Here is a 17809-nt window from a genome sequence, read left to right as displayed (position 1 = left end):
ATGAAAATCTTGAAAATTGATGGTCTAGGTAATGTTTTGCAAGATGCACTATTTTTGGGATTCAAAGTTATTTTTTTTTTCATATACATACATCTCTATGTCGAGATGATCACTTAGAGGTTTTTTTCAATATTAAAATAATATTTTCTTATAGATTTTTGAGGTGCATATGTAATTCTACGTTTTTTCCTTTTAATTTCTAAAAACTAAAGGATATTTGTGCTAATTACTATTCTTTTCCCTCTTTCAGACGCCATCTTCATTGAGTTACATGATCCTGAGCTATGGCTGTAGTCACACTTGCACAATGTGATCATAAGACCCATCATCGTCCAATAAATGATTGAACAGCATCGGGGAGATAAAACACCGAGGTCGACGTACTCTCTCCATCACCATTAGACTGTGATGACCACCCTCCTGAAACCACGGATTAGCAATATGTCAACGACTATTTTCCCACACGTGGCACTCCTAGAAATTTCTCGATTTCGGTTCTCACAAAACACAGTGGAGGCAGCAATGTAGAGAGAGAGAGAGAGACAAAGAGTAAGAATTGCGAAAAAGCAGCGCTTGAAAATTTACAGGTATGTTAATCTCTGTAACCTTGTTGTATTTTTAGAGAGAGAAAGATGGCACCTTAATGATATTGTTTCTTTCTCTCTGTCTTTCCTGCAATTCCCTTAATTCGTTGTTAGTGAAAATGCTTCTCAGAACCTGTGGCTTTTATTTTTTCGGACATTGTTGCAGAGATTTCTGAAATTTAGAAGGAATCATCTGAATTTCATATTTCATATTTCATATCTTGCTAAATTTATTTTGTTTTTTATTTTTTACCATGTAATTCATGGTCTCTCTTTACTTTTTCTTCCATTTTTTTTGGACATCGAACTTTGTTATATGCCGTAGCAGTGAATGTGAATTTTTTTTCCGGGGATTAAGGTGAGTAATTAGCTGTCGAAGGTATTTATGATTGAAAATTTTTATCGAAGAATTGGGGGAAATGACCGTGGTAGAAAGCAGTCAAATGTAGAGATAAGGAGAAATAGCTTTTATGATTGATTAAATTCCTACGAAGAATATCAGCAATGGAGATCAAAAACCTTGATGGCAATGGAATCTAATATGTTGATTGTCATATGAAAAGAAACAAGCAACTTGAAAAGAGAAAATATGGACTGGGCTTCTAACCAAGTTGATGGTGTGAGGTGATGGCAGACCAAAAATGCTGTTGATAGGGAGAGTACTCGTTGAGGTGTGAATAAAGTGAGAAAAGTGAAAGGAACATGTGCAATGAAAGTCTAAAATTTGGTGACATTGATAAGTATGAAAGAGAAAAGAGTGAAGAGGAAGGCTACTGAAGATTATCGAGGTGGACATTTAGCAACCCTGAACGCAGTTACTTGTAAAATGTAGGGGTTAGGGAGGCCTGAGTGAGAGGCTATAAATTGTGTTCTATTTTGGAAGAATTTGGGGGATTTATCGTTGTTGGGGCATGGGAAATATGGCTTGACTCCTCTTCTTTCTTGTGACTTGGATGTGTGTTATCACCATTTTGATTTGTCAAAGGGGATGCAATGTCAAATGTATATTTTGTTATTGAAACAATTGAACATCTGTGTGAATGGGATCAAGACCAGGCAAAGGGACATTTTTCTACTAGGATTCACCAAGGAACTGTCATGTGAGTGTTCATGACATGAGTAGGATTGTTAGCCATGTGCAAGGTTTTTGCAAATGGAGAACAAAGTTGTAATATTATCAATATTTCTGTATTGATTGTGGCACTTCAATCAATGGAGGTTCTTCTTTAATTAATGAAAGCTGTTGTGTATGGGCTGAAACTCTTTTGGCTGTCAATCCAGGCTTATAAACTAGAGATATGTGGACTCTCGTCAGTCGGCTTTGGTGTGTTCGAGAATACATTTATGTTATATGCAGTGTTTTAGAAGTGGACTGCGTCAACTCGGACTCAACAAGTTGCGAGTCTGAACAGGCTACATAATTTACCTTGTGCACTCCGGCGAGTATTGTAGCAACTCACCCATATATTGTATAACTCAGGCATGACTCACCTGAGCTTCTGTAGTACTTGGGCGAGTTCCTATGGTAGTCAGCCCGAGTACTACATACTATGAAGAAGGGGCAAACACCCTGCCCCCTTTCCTCCCCGGGTTTTTCTCTTCTTTGATTTTGAGCTTTAGGAATGCCCATTTGAGCCTAAAGGTCATCCTTTTCAAGATTATAGCCTGATATAACTGCCGGATACAATAGATTTAAGGGAAAAAAAAAAATTTGAGTGATTTTGAAATTGAAGAGATTGTCAAGTTTTGGTCAATTTTGAAAAATTGTAATTTCTTCTCAGTGGTCTAAGATGAATTTGATTCCTAAGACTATTTTTGTGCTATTGATCCAACCATAAGCTTGTTTTCCAAAATAAGCAAAAATTAGTATTTGAAAGACTTGAATCCAAATTTACTATTCATCCAAATTTTTCAAGAGCTTATATCTCCTTGATCTGATTTCGAAACCCAAATTTGGTTTGGGGTTTTGGATTTGGGTTGCCTGAGTAAAGCTTTTACGAAGATTGGATGCACAGATTTGCATCGAGCGAGAAGATAAGAGGTTCATCCTTGAAATTTTGGCAAGTTTCAACTTTTTCAATTTAAATCTGTAAGTCTATTTTGTGCATGATTCCAGTTTTTATATTTTTCTGATTTTCACTATTTTTCTGAAATTCCCTTGCTTCTGTATTTTTTTAATTGTTGGATTTTCTCCTTTTGTTTTTGTATTTTATACCTTTTTCCATATTTTAACCTTTTTTATGTCTAGTAACTAAAATAAAAATTGGTGTTTCATCAACTTTTTGGCAAATAAGATCAACTTTTCATCATTTTCCATTTTGTACATATTTTATGGTTGTATATGATATTCTTCATTTCTATTGAGATTATTTTTCTGAAATTTTATTAAAAATTTTGGATCTTTCAATTTTCAAAATTTTAGTGCCTTTTTGGCCCTTTCTTTGGCCTAGGTGTGACTTGGGCGAGTGCCAGCCAAGTCAAACAAGTCACCAAGCTCAAGCAGGTGCCGAGTCCGCTACCTAAGCCATGTTTTCGAACACTAGTTATATAAGGTTGGGCTCTGGTGACTATGATGATATATCTCAATTTTGTGGATCTTATTGAGTTGGGAGACCTTTTGTGCAATGTACCTGGCTTCACATGGACAAATAACTAGGCAATATGCTCATGGCAAGATAGATGGTCCTTAAGTTTATAACTAGGCAATATCCTTAAGTTTGTCGATTAAGGAGTGATGACAGATATTTTCAAAAGTTTCTTAGATTGTCCTTTCTTGCATGCTTCTAAGCATGTCATATTTCTCCTGCATATAATGATGGAATCTTGAGGGCCAATAATATTCTGGTTTGAGAATGTGGGTAGGTTGATGGGGTTTAAGGAGTTGTGTTCATGGGGGGTCGTTGACATTCTTTGTGGTATGATTGTTATTTTCAACATCTGCCCAACATAAAAAACAAAAGGAAAATGCATAGCTGGGCAACCTAAGAAAGAGACTCTCGGAGACAGTGGGTGAGGAAATCAGTAAAACTAGAAGTCTAGGGTAAGTTGCACAAATATGAACTGGAAATGGTGGTTAAAAATAGGGAATAATCACAGATAGGAGATCCTTATTGAATGGTAACTAAACCGTAGAGTGAATTACATTCAACTTTGTAAGGTGACCAAAGCGGGAGGGATGGATTTCTCGGTAAAATTGCTGTTGTATAATTTGGTTTCAGCAAAGCTGAAGCAGTGTCTGTAGTGATGACTATTAATCCTAATATAGGAGTCCATAAAGTGGTTGGAGCCCAAGTTCGAAGTGGAGGAGGTGCGTAGTATTTTTCAGTACAAAGATGGGTAGAACATCAGGGCTTCACAGCTTCATGTTAGCCTTTTACCTGGAATGTTGGGAGTGATGGTTGAGGATGACATGAAATTGTTTTGAGGAGTTCTACACAGGATTGGGTATAGTCTGATATTATACTACCATAACCACTCTTTATCTAACATCTAGAGACCCTCCTTGCATATGTTTCACCTTTCGGTATCATATTCCTGTCTTAAGGAGATTTTCTTTTTTATTCTAGGATGATTTTTTTCTCTTGGTAGTTCATTGGTAGGATTGAACATGGTGTTTAGGTGAAATGTGTCAATTGTTGCCTGGATCAATTGACCTACTTTTTTGAGACATGTCTTCTGATAAAAATAAAAGCAACTCAAAAACATATTAAAAATATTTTTGATACCGGAAATTGAGGAAATTCTACGTGGTATTTGCAAATCTAGCTTCAGAGGATCAAGCTGACTTTTTGAGCTTTGGCAATGTCTTTTTGGAATAATTTTGCAAGGAAATGAAATCGCTTGTAGTGCTTTTTCCTTGTCCCATTTCCAATATTGGATATATTCATTGCTTATTGTCTAAACAAATTATATTTAAAGTTCTTGATGGAAAAAGGAATCAGATAATCTTTACCTTATTTCTTTTCTTTTTTCTTTTTTTTTTTCTTTTTTTTGGTTGGGTTTCTTCCAAAGGCAGAACAAGTGAGAGAATGAAAGGAAACTTGCTGACTTCTACTCAAGAAGTATTTTGGGTACGCTAATGGAAACCTGATCATGTGATGACACACTATGTTCATTTGCGTAATCGAAGAGAACTTAGTCTTATGCTAAAAAGGTCTACTTGGAGGTATTGCTTGGAAGGAATTGTTAACGTAAGCTGAAACTATTTTGAGTTTCTCATCTATCCAGATCTCTAATGGAATTACATTTAAGTCTGAATTAGTTTTCTATTACTCGATGATCTAGCTGTGTAAACTAGAGTGCACTGTGGAGTATGAACTGAAATTTTATCCATATCTCTCCATTCTATCTTCTCAGATGAGCTGTTGGTAGAAAGGACCTATGGCAATTTAGGTATGAATTTTGAACTTTCAACTTCAATCAACTTGATTTTGGATATTTTGAAGAGCTTTTGTCTTGAAACTCAACACGTTAACATTCTGGACCTCTGTTATAAGCTCTTTCAACAACCTCAAAGTCTAGACCTTGACATTTTGATTCTTTTATTTGAAATGAAAATATTGATGGTTCTCTGGAATGTTGGGCCATGCTTGAAATGATTTGGCATTTGGTGAAATCCAATCATGGAATTCGTCTATATCCTCTGATTGCGCAGGGAGACCTAAAGCCATTTTGGATGTTATCTGTTTGTTTTGAGTAAATTTGCCAAAGTTTCCCTTGTACGTTCAAACAAGATGGATATGGATAGTTGCTTTTGCCTCACTCTGAATGAAGTGTGGATTATATCCCTCCCAGCAATTATGGAATTTCATTTGCTTTGGAGTTTCTTCCTTCATGGTTAAAGTTCATAGGGTTGAATTTACATGGAAAATGGATTGAAAAGGCATACAAAGTTTGAAAGTATGCCTCTTCAATCCTGAAATAATAATTTGTATGGAACGATGCCAATGGAATAACTTAATTGATGGAGCTGCAGTTCTGCTTTAGTGCAGCTCTGCTTTAGTGCAGCTCTGCTTTAGGCTGTAATTTACATGCATTCCCTTGCGTAGTGAAAGACTTCTAGTTATGTAGGAAGTAGTTTCCTTTCAGTCACTATTTGTTGATTGTTATATTGATCTTTTTTTTCTTTTTCTTGTGTTTTTTCTTTCTGATTTCCAGGCTATTAATTTCTGTTCGATAATTGACTTGGTCACATTGGCTACAAGCCACATGCGAATGGCCACTAAATTGCCAATCAAGAATGTTTTAAAGAAATGTTATCCAACAAGAACATGGGGTACGGCCAGATGATTTTATTTAATAAAGCTTTCAAAAAAAGGAATGCCTTTCACTGCTTTTTGTCTAATCGAACTTTGAATTTGTCCAAACAGAAGCCCTTGTTGCTCCATCCTCTGGAAGACAACATGGATCTGAGCAATTGGGAAGAGGGCCTGTTACAAATGACAAGGCACCTTTGCAGGATGACAAGTACCCAGTCATTGCCTTCAGTAAGCCACCATTGCCACCTTTTCTCGGACCCCTTTTGGTGCTCTCTCTGTTAAATACCAATTCAAGTAAAGAAGACTAGAAGCAAACTCATGGACTCCTCCTCACTGGGTATTACTACAACTCGACCTTTTGTTAATATTCTTTCTACCATCATAGGATGTATAAAATGTTTTTTACTTTGCTCATCCTTGGAACATTTCAAGGATCTTGTCTAATGTGGCCATATAATAGGCCTGATCACACGTTTTGGATTTCTAAGAGCCATTCGACTGCAGCTTATGTTGTATAAAGAAATTTTGTTCTCATCCCTGAAACATTTCAAGAATCTTGACAAATAAAGCAAATATGTAGCCAAAGCTGTAAGCGAACATGCTCCAGAGCCTTTTGTAATATACCATGACAGGATAATATAATGGCCATATAAAAGGCTTGATGAGCCTGCTATAGATTTTTTTGAGCCATTCAACTGCAGCATATGGCCGTTCTAGGAACCCTGTAGAAAAATGCACCATTGGTTGTTATTAGATTGTGTTATTTGGAAAGCTTTCAATAAGAGAAGTACTAACATGAGGGCTTAGCACACACTTTCAGCTATCCATGGAAAGTGGTCGAATAGAAAAGTGATTATTTTGAGCTGTTTCTGCAATTCATGCCAGTGAACAGCTTTAGTAATCTAGAAACCCCAAAATGGCAAATCAAGAGGGGTTCTGTATGCAAAATTAATGGAGTATTTGGTTTAGAATACCAGTGTTAGATCCCCTGGTTTGAATGGTGATTCATTTATGCTTCTAACCCTCCTGCAAAATATTGTGTACCTATTATGATTGATTTGAATTTACAAAGAGGTGAGGATGAGGAAGATGATAATCTTAGTACCTGATGACCAGTTTTTTACTCTTGTAGTCGCATTCATAGAAATTGATTCCTTTGGTGAAAGGAACCAGTTTACTGTTCCACTCTGCAAAGCACGATTCAGTCCCATCAATTGTTGAAGCTATATACATTAAAGTGCCTGTTTTTGCAATCTTATTTGTGAAAATTTTCAAAAAAAAAACTTAGTTTTCTGACATTCTCAAATGCTTGCGCCTAGAATATTCTGTGTCTCAGTAGGAAGTTTATAGAAACCAATATTTGAGGGTAAAAAGAAATTCTGTCTACGATTTGGTAGTTTCCCTCTTTCTTTCAAACTTCCATTTTTTAAACATTTTGCTGGCGATCTTGAAAATTTTTAAAGAAAAAACAAATATATTTTAAGTTTCTGTCTAGAAAATAGATTTGTAACTCTGGCAATAATTGATGTAATTCATGAGCATAAAAATGTGTGGTATAAATAATACCCAGATGCCACATCACACCAACTACAAGTTGGTTTCCTTCCACCATGCTTTCAATGACAAATTTCGCCTTCTTACCCATGCAATTCATCAGCTTTACTAGGAATACCTTAACTTCCTGGTAATGGGACAAAAATCAAAGTTTCAGTTTGAGATTTAGGTACAAGGGCTTCACTTGACAAGGGCTTCTAAATTCAAGTAAAAGCAAGATAGAATGGGTACATACCTCTTTTCCTTGGAGTGGCTTGTAGAACGATAAGTCCTCGTAGCTGCAGTCGTCTGAAATAATTTGATCAAATTCCTTAGTGTTCCTATTATTGATCATCTCATAGAAACAATGGATCAACTCTGCAGGGGAAGTTCCTCTCCAGTCACTCTCCGAGTCATATATTCCCTGATCTTTGGCCTTGCAAATTGCTTTCTTTAGATTGCTTGCATGATCTCCACTTGAGTATTTCCAATGATTTCTTCTTGTCAATGAAATGAAATCACAATTAGCCGATTGTAACTTACGACATGTTATATTTTGTCTTTCCCTTTTCACATGAAATGTGTTTGAGATTGCATCGTTCCTATTCATATGAATGGCAGGTGGAGAGGATAGAAAACTGGTTGTTGCAGTCATGTCTGAAAGCAATGGAGTGATCAAATCGCATGGTTAGAGAGTTGATAATGAGGGGATGGGGGGAAATGAATTAGATGTAGTCAGGCACAAAAAGAAAGGGAATAAAGGGGTTTCTTGAGTGTGTTTGTATATGTAGCTTGAGGTGAAATCAAGGAATTTGCAGACAGCTTTAAAAGCCAAGTGCACAGTTGATGGAGAACATGGTTCTTGACTTTCTGTTGAATTCTCAGCATGCATTGCCAAAACTGACTGCTATAGTTGAGGGATAATGGATATCTTGGAATTTGTTTGTTTGATATGAAACAGTTCAGGTGTTTGGTGGTCTGCAAAGCCCGACAATGGCATGAGGCTCTAACTTCCACTAGACACTGGGGGAAAATTGACAAGTCCTGGATTAATGGGGAACCACTGGCATTTTTCAACTGCCCCTTGATTTAAATGTCTTAACTTTTGAACCACTGGCATTTCTCAACAGCCCAAACACACAAAATTTAGGTACATGGGTACCAAAAAGAAAGGGCATTTGGGCTGTTCGAATTCAAATTTTTTAGCCGTTCTAAAAAAAAAAACGAAAGGCCCAAGTGTTCGGGCTTTTCGAAGGCCCGACTTTCGAACAATTGAAATGCCTATTGTTTATTTAGTGCGGTTTGTATAGAGCTGAGGCTCTAAACAATCAAAGTAAAGTGTACCTTCAAATAGTATCTAGAAATTTGGTTTCAATACCGGAATCTTTGTGATAGTCTTAAAATATATTTTTATTGTTAATTATAAAATTTAAAGCTTCAAAAATAGTGTAGATCGAGCAGTTCCATGAAAACTTGAAAATTTTGAAAATTGACTGTCTAAAAATGTTGTAATGCACTATTTGCAAAACTTTAAAGGTTGCGGTTTGTATAGAGTCGAGGTTCTAAACAATCAAATTAGAACCCACATTCAAATATTGTCGAGAAATGTGGTTTTAATATTGGAAATTTTTGACTTGCCTAAAAATATATTTTCATCTTTAGTTATGAAATTTAAAGCTTCAAAAATAGTATAGATTGAGCAGAATCTATGAAAACTTAAATAACTTAAAAATTGACGGTCCAAAAATGTGTGACAAAATGCACTATTTCTAAAACTTGAAATCCATTTTTTTTCTCAAGTCCATGCATCTTGATGTTGAGATGATCAATTTGAGGATATTTGAGCATCAAAACAACCTCTTTGAGTGAAATTTTTGATGTAGGCTATAATTTGATTGTTTAGAGCCTAGGCTCTCTATAAACTTTTCTCAGCTTTAAATCCATTTTTTTTCTCATGACATACATCTTGATATTAAGATAATCAATTTGAGGATATTTGGGCATCAAAACAACCTCTTCTAATGAAATTTTTGAGGAGGGCTCTAATTTGATTGTTTGAGCCTCGGCTCTATATAAACTTTTTTTTTGTTATTTCTGACAACTTTTGTATGGGGGGTGAATTGGGAATGAGGATATGCAAATATTTTTGGACCTCACCTTAAAATATCCAAAGGATCATTCTTTAAGACAGATATTGACTTTGGGGTTTGTTTGTGAATTCCTTTTATTTAGAAAAAAAGGAAAAAGATTATATAAGTACAAGGCTCGAAACAAACAAATTAAAATGCACCTTAAAAAATTCACGAAAAGATGTCATTTCAATGCCCAAAAATGCTCAAATTGATCTTCACGACTTCAAGATGCATGGACATGATAAAAAATGGATTTTAAGTTTTGAAAATAGTGCATATGATAATGTCTTTTTGAACTGTCAATTTTCAAGTATTCATAGATATGCTCGATTTACACTATTTTTTAAGCTTTAAATTTTTATAATGAGATGAAAAATAAATTTTCAAACCACTACAAATATTTCTGATACTGAAACAACATATTTCGAAACCATTTGAAGGTGTGCCTACTTTGATTGTTTAGAGCCCAGACCCTATAGAAACCACACCCTTTAAAAAAAGGGAAAAGTTTATATAGAGCCAAGGCTCTAAACATCAAATTTTAGCCTACCTCAAAAATTTCACTAGAAGAGATTGTTTTGATGCCCAAATATCTTCAAATTGATCATCTCAACATCAAGATGCATGGACATGAGAAAAAAATGGATTGCAAGTTTTGAAAATAGTGTATTTTATAATGCATTTTTGGGCCATCAATTTTCAATATTTTCAAGTTTTCATAGATATATCGAGCTATACTATTTTTTAAGCTTTAAACTTTATAAATAAATATGATAATATATCATAAGGCTATCACAAAGATTTTCAATATTGAAACTACATTTCTCGACACTACTTGAAGGTAGGCTCTAATTTCATTATCAATTGGATGGGGTTTGTATGAGGCCGAGGCTCTAAACAATCAAAGTCAAGTGTAACTTCAAATAGTATCGAGAAATGTGGTTTTAATGCTAGAAATCTTTGTGATAGCCTTAAAATTATTTTCATGTCTAATTATAAATTTAAAGCTTAAAAAATATTGTAGATTAAGTAGATCTATGAAATTTTGAAAATTGATGATCAAGCAATGCATTACAAAATGCATTATTTCTAAAACTTGAAATCTATTTTTTTCTCATGTCCATGCATCTTGAGGTGGAGATGATCAATTCAATGATTTTAGCATCAAAACAACAACTTCTAGCGAAATTCTTGAGGCGCACCTTAATTTGATTGTTTAAAGCTTCACACTCATATAAACTTTTTCCTTATTTAATTTGGCAAATATTTGGAACTCTTTAGGCATGTTGACATGCGAAAATAATACTATATCCACATACTCTCTATGGGGATCATGTGCTATAAGACTATTTAATTTTGGTACAACAATAATGAAGGGAAGTTACAAGGAAACAACAATAGAAAAAACAGTAAAACATACAAAAGCCGGAAGAAAAGGCGAAACACTAAGAGGAGGTAGCAAGCTTAGCATGAAGATCTACATCCGAGTTGCAGTCAAGGTGCAAAAGATATAATTTTGTTCTTGAGGCCAATTGATAGCACCACAATCCCAACATCCCAATTTCATATTCAATGGTCAAGAGTGATTGTGACTTTTTTGAATTAAAAATAAATATTCTTATTATATATCTTTCCATTTGTACAGGAGTGGCCCTCCGACTTTCTTAAGATCGACTCCAAAGCAATAAACTACCACATGAACAATGTCATCTATGCCCACTCAATGTCTCCCCGATTTGTCTTGAAAACAAACAGTGGATGTCAAGACTTTGGTTTGTTTTAAAAGGGAAGGTTGGACTAGGTGTGTTCAGAAATAAAGCCCATTATAGATATTAATTTTGGATTCAAAATTTTATATATCCATCACTTGGAACTGAAAAAGAGAAATGATTTGGAGATCTAAAAATAGTCCAGCTTGTACTTTTTTGTGTTGTTTATTCCAGAGAGAGTAGATTTAAGTGGGCTAGTCATGTGTGACACCGACCAAGTACAACACCTATTAAGAGGTGCGAATTAATTCAAGTGCAAGAACTGAAAAAGGTAAAAAGTTGGCCCAAAAAGGCGTGATTGAAGTAGTCCAAAAAAATATAGAGATTTATGGCCTCACATAATAGCACATAATAGCGAACAAAGATTCATGTGACCGACCCTAACTAATTGGAAAAACGCTAAAATGATGACAATCATGATTTCAGTTCCTCAAAAATTTCTGATCTTGGATTTGTAGAGATAGATGTTAAGAGACTTAAATTATCATCATCAATATTATATATTTTTTCAACTATTTAGGGTTGGCTCTTGCTTTACCAAGTTATAGGGCTTAAATACCCTTAAAAAAAAAAAAAAAAAAACAAACAAACTTGGACACATGGCCGACTTTTCTTAGTATTCGTATTTGGAATGAAGTATAATAGAGCGTGTCTCTCACTCTCATATTTGGTATGAAGTATGATTAAGCCCCTCTCCATCTCAGACCGAAGATGATGCAGGGGATGTCTTAAAACGTAATAGGAAAAATAATAAAAGAAATCCCTGAGGCTTGTAAAGAAAGAAAAAGATAGCGTACAAAAAAGGGCAAGAATTTCATCATATGGCGAGCAAGCCCTTTATTTTCAGCACATTGAGTACGACTTCTGTAGAACTGTATACACTAATATCCACTGTTTGATGTGAATTGGGTGGCTATGGTTGTGTTATTAACCGGGCAAAAAGTCTAAAATAAAATTTCACAAACTATGCGATAGACTTCAAGCTATTGGATTTTGCATCCGATGGCTAAATATGATTGTGACTTCCTTATAGCAAAAGTGAATGAAGTTATCTTATACAATTCTATTTATCATTATTCATAAGAAGTTAGTATAGTTGTCACTAATGCTGCTAGCATAGTATGTAATTGTGCTCAGATGTCGAGGCTAATTACATATGGATGCGGTCTGTATAAGACACAAGCCCTAAGCAATCAAAGTATGGTGCACCTTCAAATGGTGCCTAAACGTGTTTCAGTATCAAAATCTCAAGCAGATCTATGAATACTTAAACATCATAAAACTTGACGGTCTAGACAATACACTCCAAGATATACTATTTTCAAGACTTGAAATCTACATTTTCTCATGTCCATACTTGTTGAGGTCGAGATGATCGAATTGAGGGTTTTTCATCATTGAAAAAACCTCTTATAATGAATTGTTGATATGTGCTTTAATTGATTGTTTAGGGCCTCACCCTTATATAAACTTCTTCCATTACACACAGGTCGACTTTCTTCAAATAAGGTAGCATAGGTTTATTTGAACATGTATAAACATAATCAAAAGATTGAACTGGGATGTGGTTAAAGACGAATGAATGGAAGTTCCATCCTAGATAAACCAACAGATTTCATGATGGGGAGCGGCAAGAAGGGAGCAGCTAAAAAGTGTGTGTATGAGAGAGAGAAATTTGTTCTTTTTAGTGTTCACTTGTTCCTTTCCTTTCATTCCATTTATCATCAAGAATTGGCACAATAGCCACAGAAAACCTCAAAATCTCATACAAAAGACCTCAAAATCTGTTAACCACCAGATAAGAAACATCATGCTTTGCCTAGGTATCTGCAATTGCAATCCTTTTATTTTAGAAATCAAGAATTTAGAACCCACTTCTTTCATATAATTTCTGATATGTTGATACCAAAGCATTCTTAACAACTGAAGCCCACTTTTAATTGCAATGGCAAGGATTAGGTCTTTGATTTCTAAGCTTTGGCAAAATGCCTTCAAAGGTTTTCTTATTGTCTTCTTTCCACCATACCCAAAAAATGGAGTATAACTTTCCAAATAGTTCTCCCATTCTTCTTGAGGAATAGGAGAAATGCTTTGAGAGATGGAGAGGACAATCTCAGACCCGGAAAAATACTGAAGAGACACACAGAGAGACAGAAATTCATCTCTTTGAGAACAAAATAAATACTAGGAGAGAGGGAGGGGACGGGGGTTGTTTATCTACAGCTCATCAGCAACACACTTAAATTCAATGAAGTCTTCAGGTTATTACCTCAAGAATAGAGTTGTGGAGAATCATTAATATACAACATAAATAGTTCACAGCCAGTGTTTATTAAACTACTCATTTCTACGCTTATAGGCTTTGGGGAATGGCAAAGGCTAGTTAAAGGGTACGAGCAAAAAATAACTCTCTTATAATCTTCATGATTCTCTAAGCTGCGATGAAGCTTCAAAACCCTTAGCCGTAGCTGAGCTTCAGTCACGTCGCTATAACAGTGGTGGATAGTAATGCTCCCCAAATAATCAAAGCGATGGCTCAAAGTTGTATATTTAGGCCATGGTGAGGATTTTGAACTTTATTATTTCTAAGGCAAAGCATACATAAGTTGATCTGTATCAGACTAGGGATAAGATTTTAGTCATTGTGAGGGTTAAAGAAGCGCAATCTTTATGCAACGATAGTAAGAGCCATATAAGCTCAATTAACCGCAGGGAGAGAACGTCTTTAACTACAGTGAAGCAAGAACTGTTTGGAACAGAAAATAATCCATATGAATGGTGCTTGATGAAATTCTAGAAAAATTGATAAACTTAGTTCGTAGTCTAATGATTGAGGATCGAGTTTTAACCGTTGTAAGAGCAAAGGTTTTGAGCCTTAAGCATCCTGTAAAAAGGCATGAAAATTTAAGTTCAAAACAGTTCAAACTTGCCCGAACTCATTGATAAACAAAAGGATTGATACAAAGAATCATTGGTGTTCATCAAATGCAAGAAAATCCAATACCTTTGTGGTTCATAATTGCATTACTCAAAAACTCCATTTAATATTGTCACAAACACCAACAGTAAAGTTCTAGAATTATTTAAAATTAAAAATCCTCCATTTATTTCAAAGCTATTTGAACAGTGAAATGACAAATTAGAAAAAGACAATGCTTATATGAAATGTCTGAGAGAATTGAACTTTCACGCAATGTTATGTTGAACGCTGCCTAGGAAAGTAAATGGATGAACCAGGAATTGTATCCTTTAATGCTCCAACCTCTGGCATAACATGCATTCCCTTTTTGGCAATGTAATCCTCATTTTTTTCTACCCAAGCATTTGGCAAAACATTGGGCACCCTATACTTGTTTACATGAGTGATTCTAGGGAACACATTTCCCTGGTTACTAGATCAGCTTCCACACTCTTACCAGTGAATCACCGGGAGATGTACTTGCTACTTAACACCCCCACCCAAGTTCCCTTCGTCCAAGTGAATGGGCTATTTAAGAGCTTAAGCATAACCTTAAAACAGGTTGCAAGTCTTTGCAACACACAGGCTAGAATGAGGGATGACAGGATGTGTACCTCCAATGAATTATATCAAAGTAGTACTCTTAATGCCACACAAGCGACTTTTTATTGCCCGTTGAATGTAGGAGTTGGGATCACTTTCTTGATCAAATAGGGTCCCCATCCCTATGTGACTAGACTTAATTGAGTCTTAATCCCATCCATCTAGCTGTATTTCAGAATTGATCCTTTGCAAGGCCCTTGATTAGCACATCGATATGGTCCACAATCATCCAGAAGTAATTGTCTCAATTGATTCTCAAGTGTATTTATGTTGATTTACAACTGTGGATCTTACTTATAACTCAATAGGTTACCGCTTCACAATCACAGAATATAGATACTACTAAGTATAGGCTTCTCAATAAGTCATGTGTTTATCATTGAATTCATTAGCCACTCTGCTTCTCCCAATAGCTATTTCCAAGACAACCAACTCCCCATGTTGTGGCACCCCCACAAGATCCATCTACTAGTGGACTTGAATGTATCTAATCCAATACTGGACTAGGATTTATCTAATCCAATATCCAGTTTGTGTCACTGTCAGTGTGGCACCCAGGTGGCCATGGGGGTTCAAGCCGCCCAACGCCTAGGTGGGCGCCCAGAACCTAGGCAGCCCAGTTGAAAAAAAAAAAAAAACTGATGACTGATAATAATTAATCCATAAGAATTTTGATAATCCACAAGACCATAATCCCAGTTAGAGAAGAAGAAGATAGATGTCCAGAAAAGAATTTGGATAATCTATTAGACCATAATCCATATTTTCATAGAATGTTAAAACAGTAAAACCATAGAAGCATACACTGATAGTCTGATACACTGCAGACTGTACACACAAAAGTTAGATAGTAGAACTTGAAACTAGAAGTAGAAACAAAAAATAAGAAAAAGAAATTATAGCGAAATTTAGAAAATATACAGTCTAGGGCACATTAGTCAACACTCAACACAACAGTCAACACTCAACACCAAGAGTCTTCAGTCATCATCATCATCGTCATAAAAAGGAATAGGGTAAGCTTCATCATATGCATCAGATTCTAGGCCATCATCATCAATGTCATCTCCCTCTTTAATATAATGCTCGTCCTCCTCTGTTTTTTTTGAATCTTCCTCTTCTTCTACCTCCCTCTTACTAGTATGTGCAAATGTAGCTCTAGGAGTCTTGGCTGCTCTACCCTTTTTTATCTTTTTGTACTTCCCTGAACTCAAATATTGTATAATTTCCTCCCTGATAGCCTCAGGAACATTTTTACAAAGGGCAACATCCCCCCTAATACCGGTAAGGTATTTTTTTAACCGACAAATGCCACTATTAGTATCATTTCCACAATAATTATATTTAATACGATTTTTGTCATTCGGATTCGGGTTATAACCATACTTAAAACCTGGGTCACCACTTCTAAAAGAACCTATATTTCAATAGAACAAGGCTCATTTTCATCATTTCTGGTTCTATTAAATTCAAAAGTTGTCTAATCTAATCCCGAATAGCTTCATGAACCTTTTTACAAGAAGCAACATTCCTTTTAATATCAACAAGGTGTTTCTTGAATCGTTTAATACCCCCGTTGGTATCTTTTTAACAAAACTTACACCTTATACAATTTTTATCGTTTGGTTTTAGGTTATAACCATACTTCCAACCCGGATCACTTCTTCTAGAAGTAGCAGAAATAGATCTAAAATGACAAGGATTTTGTTCATATTTTTGTTTTATAAAACTCATACATTGTTTAATCTCCTCTCTGATAGCTTCAGAAACATTTTACAAACGGCAACATCCCTCTTAATACCGACAAGATGTTTCTTAAACCGATTTATACCCCCTTTTGTATCTTTTTCACAAAATTTGCATCTAATGCAATTTTTGTCATTTGGATTCGGGTTATATCCATACTTCCAACCCGGATCTCCACTTCGACTAGATCCTGAAGAAGACATCTCAAAATAAAATAAGCAATCTAAAAAATAAAGTTTTGCACTTACTTTGATTGCTCAACTCCAAACTCCCACCTCCGAGATGTTTTCTGGTGCTAAAATAATCAAAAACATCATTTAATAGGATTATAAAACTCCAAAACTAAATCAAATCTACCTGAGTGATGTTTGGATCCATTTTTCGTAACTTTGAGAAGCACTTCGATCCAATGAAAGTCACAAAATTTAGTTTTCTTGAGGTTTCTTTCTCTCTAAAATGAGTTCTTGTGGGTTTAGGTTTCAAATGAACCTAAAACTCATCCTTAAAACCTTTTGTGTTTAAAAAAAAATCAATAGAGCGCAAAAAAAAAAAAATTTCCACCCCTAGGTAGGGTGCAGGCCTTGGGCTGGGCGTTGGGCGCCCACCTAAGCGGGTTCCGTACCGATTAGGGGCTAGCGCCCCGTTTGTAGTGAAATCACTAACATAATGTAGTCTATTATCCGTAGTTCCTGTAAGATATTTTAGGGCTCTATGAACTACATTTCAATCCTTCTACAATTGTATGTGATCACTAATAAACCTACAAAGTTTACCCTGCTGCATATGCAACATAGGCCAAGTGCAATACACGATGTACATAATAGAGTCAACAACTCTAGCATAGCCTAGTTGAGGCACTGAATTTCCCTGCTCTTCATCAATTAAACATGAGGATCATATGGGGTTGTAGTTCGATTACAAACATAGAGTTGAACCACTTGAGAACTTTCTCTATATAGTGATATTGGGTAAGACAATACCCATCAAAATTTCTTACTATCTTGATCCCTAGGATCACATCAGCTAATCTCATGCCCTTCATAGTAAATTCAAAAGATAGCAGTTTTTTAGCTATGCATTATGAGAAACCACAAAGTATGATCATGTCATCAATATCCATGCATATCATCACCATTAGGGCATATAATCACCACAATCCCATCTAGAACTTTGGCATATAGACATATATCTCACAAGTTGTGAATCCATCAAAAAGTATGACCTT

At 35.4% G+C, this 17809-nt stretch overlaps 1 protein-coding gene and 1 long non-coding RNA gene across 6 annotated transcripts; one reads left to right on the top strand and one right to left on the bottom strand.

Annotated features, from left to right (window-relative positions):
- The first annotated feature begins 301 nt into the window (after positions 1–301).
- On the top strand, positions 302–8354 carry LOC148780404 (uncharacterized). 4 transcript variants are annotated; one of them, XR_016040147.1, is made up of 6 exons: positions 431–587; positions 4596–4774; positions 4941–4976; positions 5742–5859; positions 5954–6179; positions 7997–8354. It is a non-coding gene; the product is annotated as an uncharacterized LOC148780404 (long non-coding RNA). The 4 variants fall into 4 exon arrangements; XR_016040148.1 differs by having other exon boundaries at positions 482–587; positions 4596–4749; XR_016040146.1 differs by lacking the exon at positions 4596–4774 and having other exon boundaries at positions 460–587.
- Positions 5863–8263, bottom strand: LOC18424410 (Nuclear transport factor 2 (NTF2) family protein). Of its 2 annotated transcripts, XM_020661714.2 has the most exons (6): positions 7632–8263; positions 7409–7523; positions 6948–7029; positions 6817–6868; positions 6657–6711; positions 5863–6564 (listed from the first exon to the last, which is right to left on the bottom strand). In XM_020661714.2, exons 1-6 carry the CDS (start codon positions 8028–8030, stop codon positions 6374–6376), a joined length of 894 nt encoding a protein of 297 aa, XP_020517373.2. In that variant the 5' UTR covers positions 8031–8263; the 3' UTR covers positions 5863–6373. The 2 variants fall into 2 exon arrangements, with proteins under 2 accessions (XP_020517373.2, XP_088702081.1); XM_088845955.1 differs by lacking the exon at positions 6657–6711 and having other exon boundaries at positions 7632–8261.
- Positions 8355–17809: the final 9455 nt, after the last annotated feature.

Source organism: Amborella trichopoda, chromosome 9 (assembly GCF_054954075.1).
Source record: "Amborella trichopoda isolate Santa Cruz 75 chromosome 9, AtrichopodaSantaCruz75HAP2 v2.0, whole genome shotgun sequence".
Classification (NCBI taxonomy): Eukaryota; Viridiplantae; Streptophyta; class Magnoliopsida; order Amborellales; family Amborellaceae; genus Amborella; species Amborella trichopoda.
This window is presented reverse-complemented; position numbering and strand designations above follow the sequence as displayed.

Coding starts and splice junctions, on each gene's coding strand:
- LOC18424410 (XM_020661714.2), bottom strand. CDS start 8,030: ATGACTGCAACAACCAGTTTTCTATCCTCTCCACCTGCCATTCATATG. Junction 6,869..6,947: donor AGTAAAAAACTGGTCATCAG/GTACTAAGATTA, acceptor AATATTTTGCAG/GAGGGTTAGAAGCATAAATG. Junction 6,565..6,656: donor CTTTCCATGGATAGCTGAAA/GTGTGTGCTAAG, acceptor ATTTTTCTACAG/GGTTCCTAGAACGGCCATAT.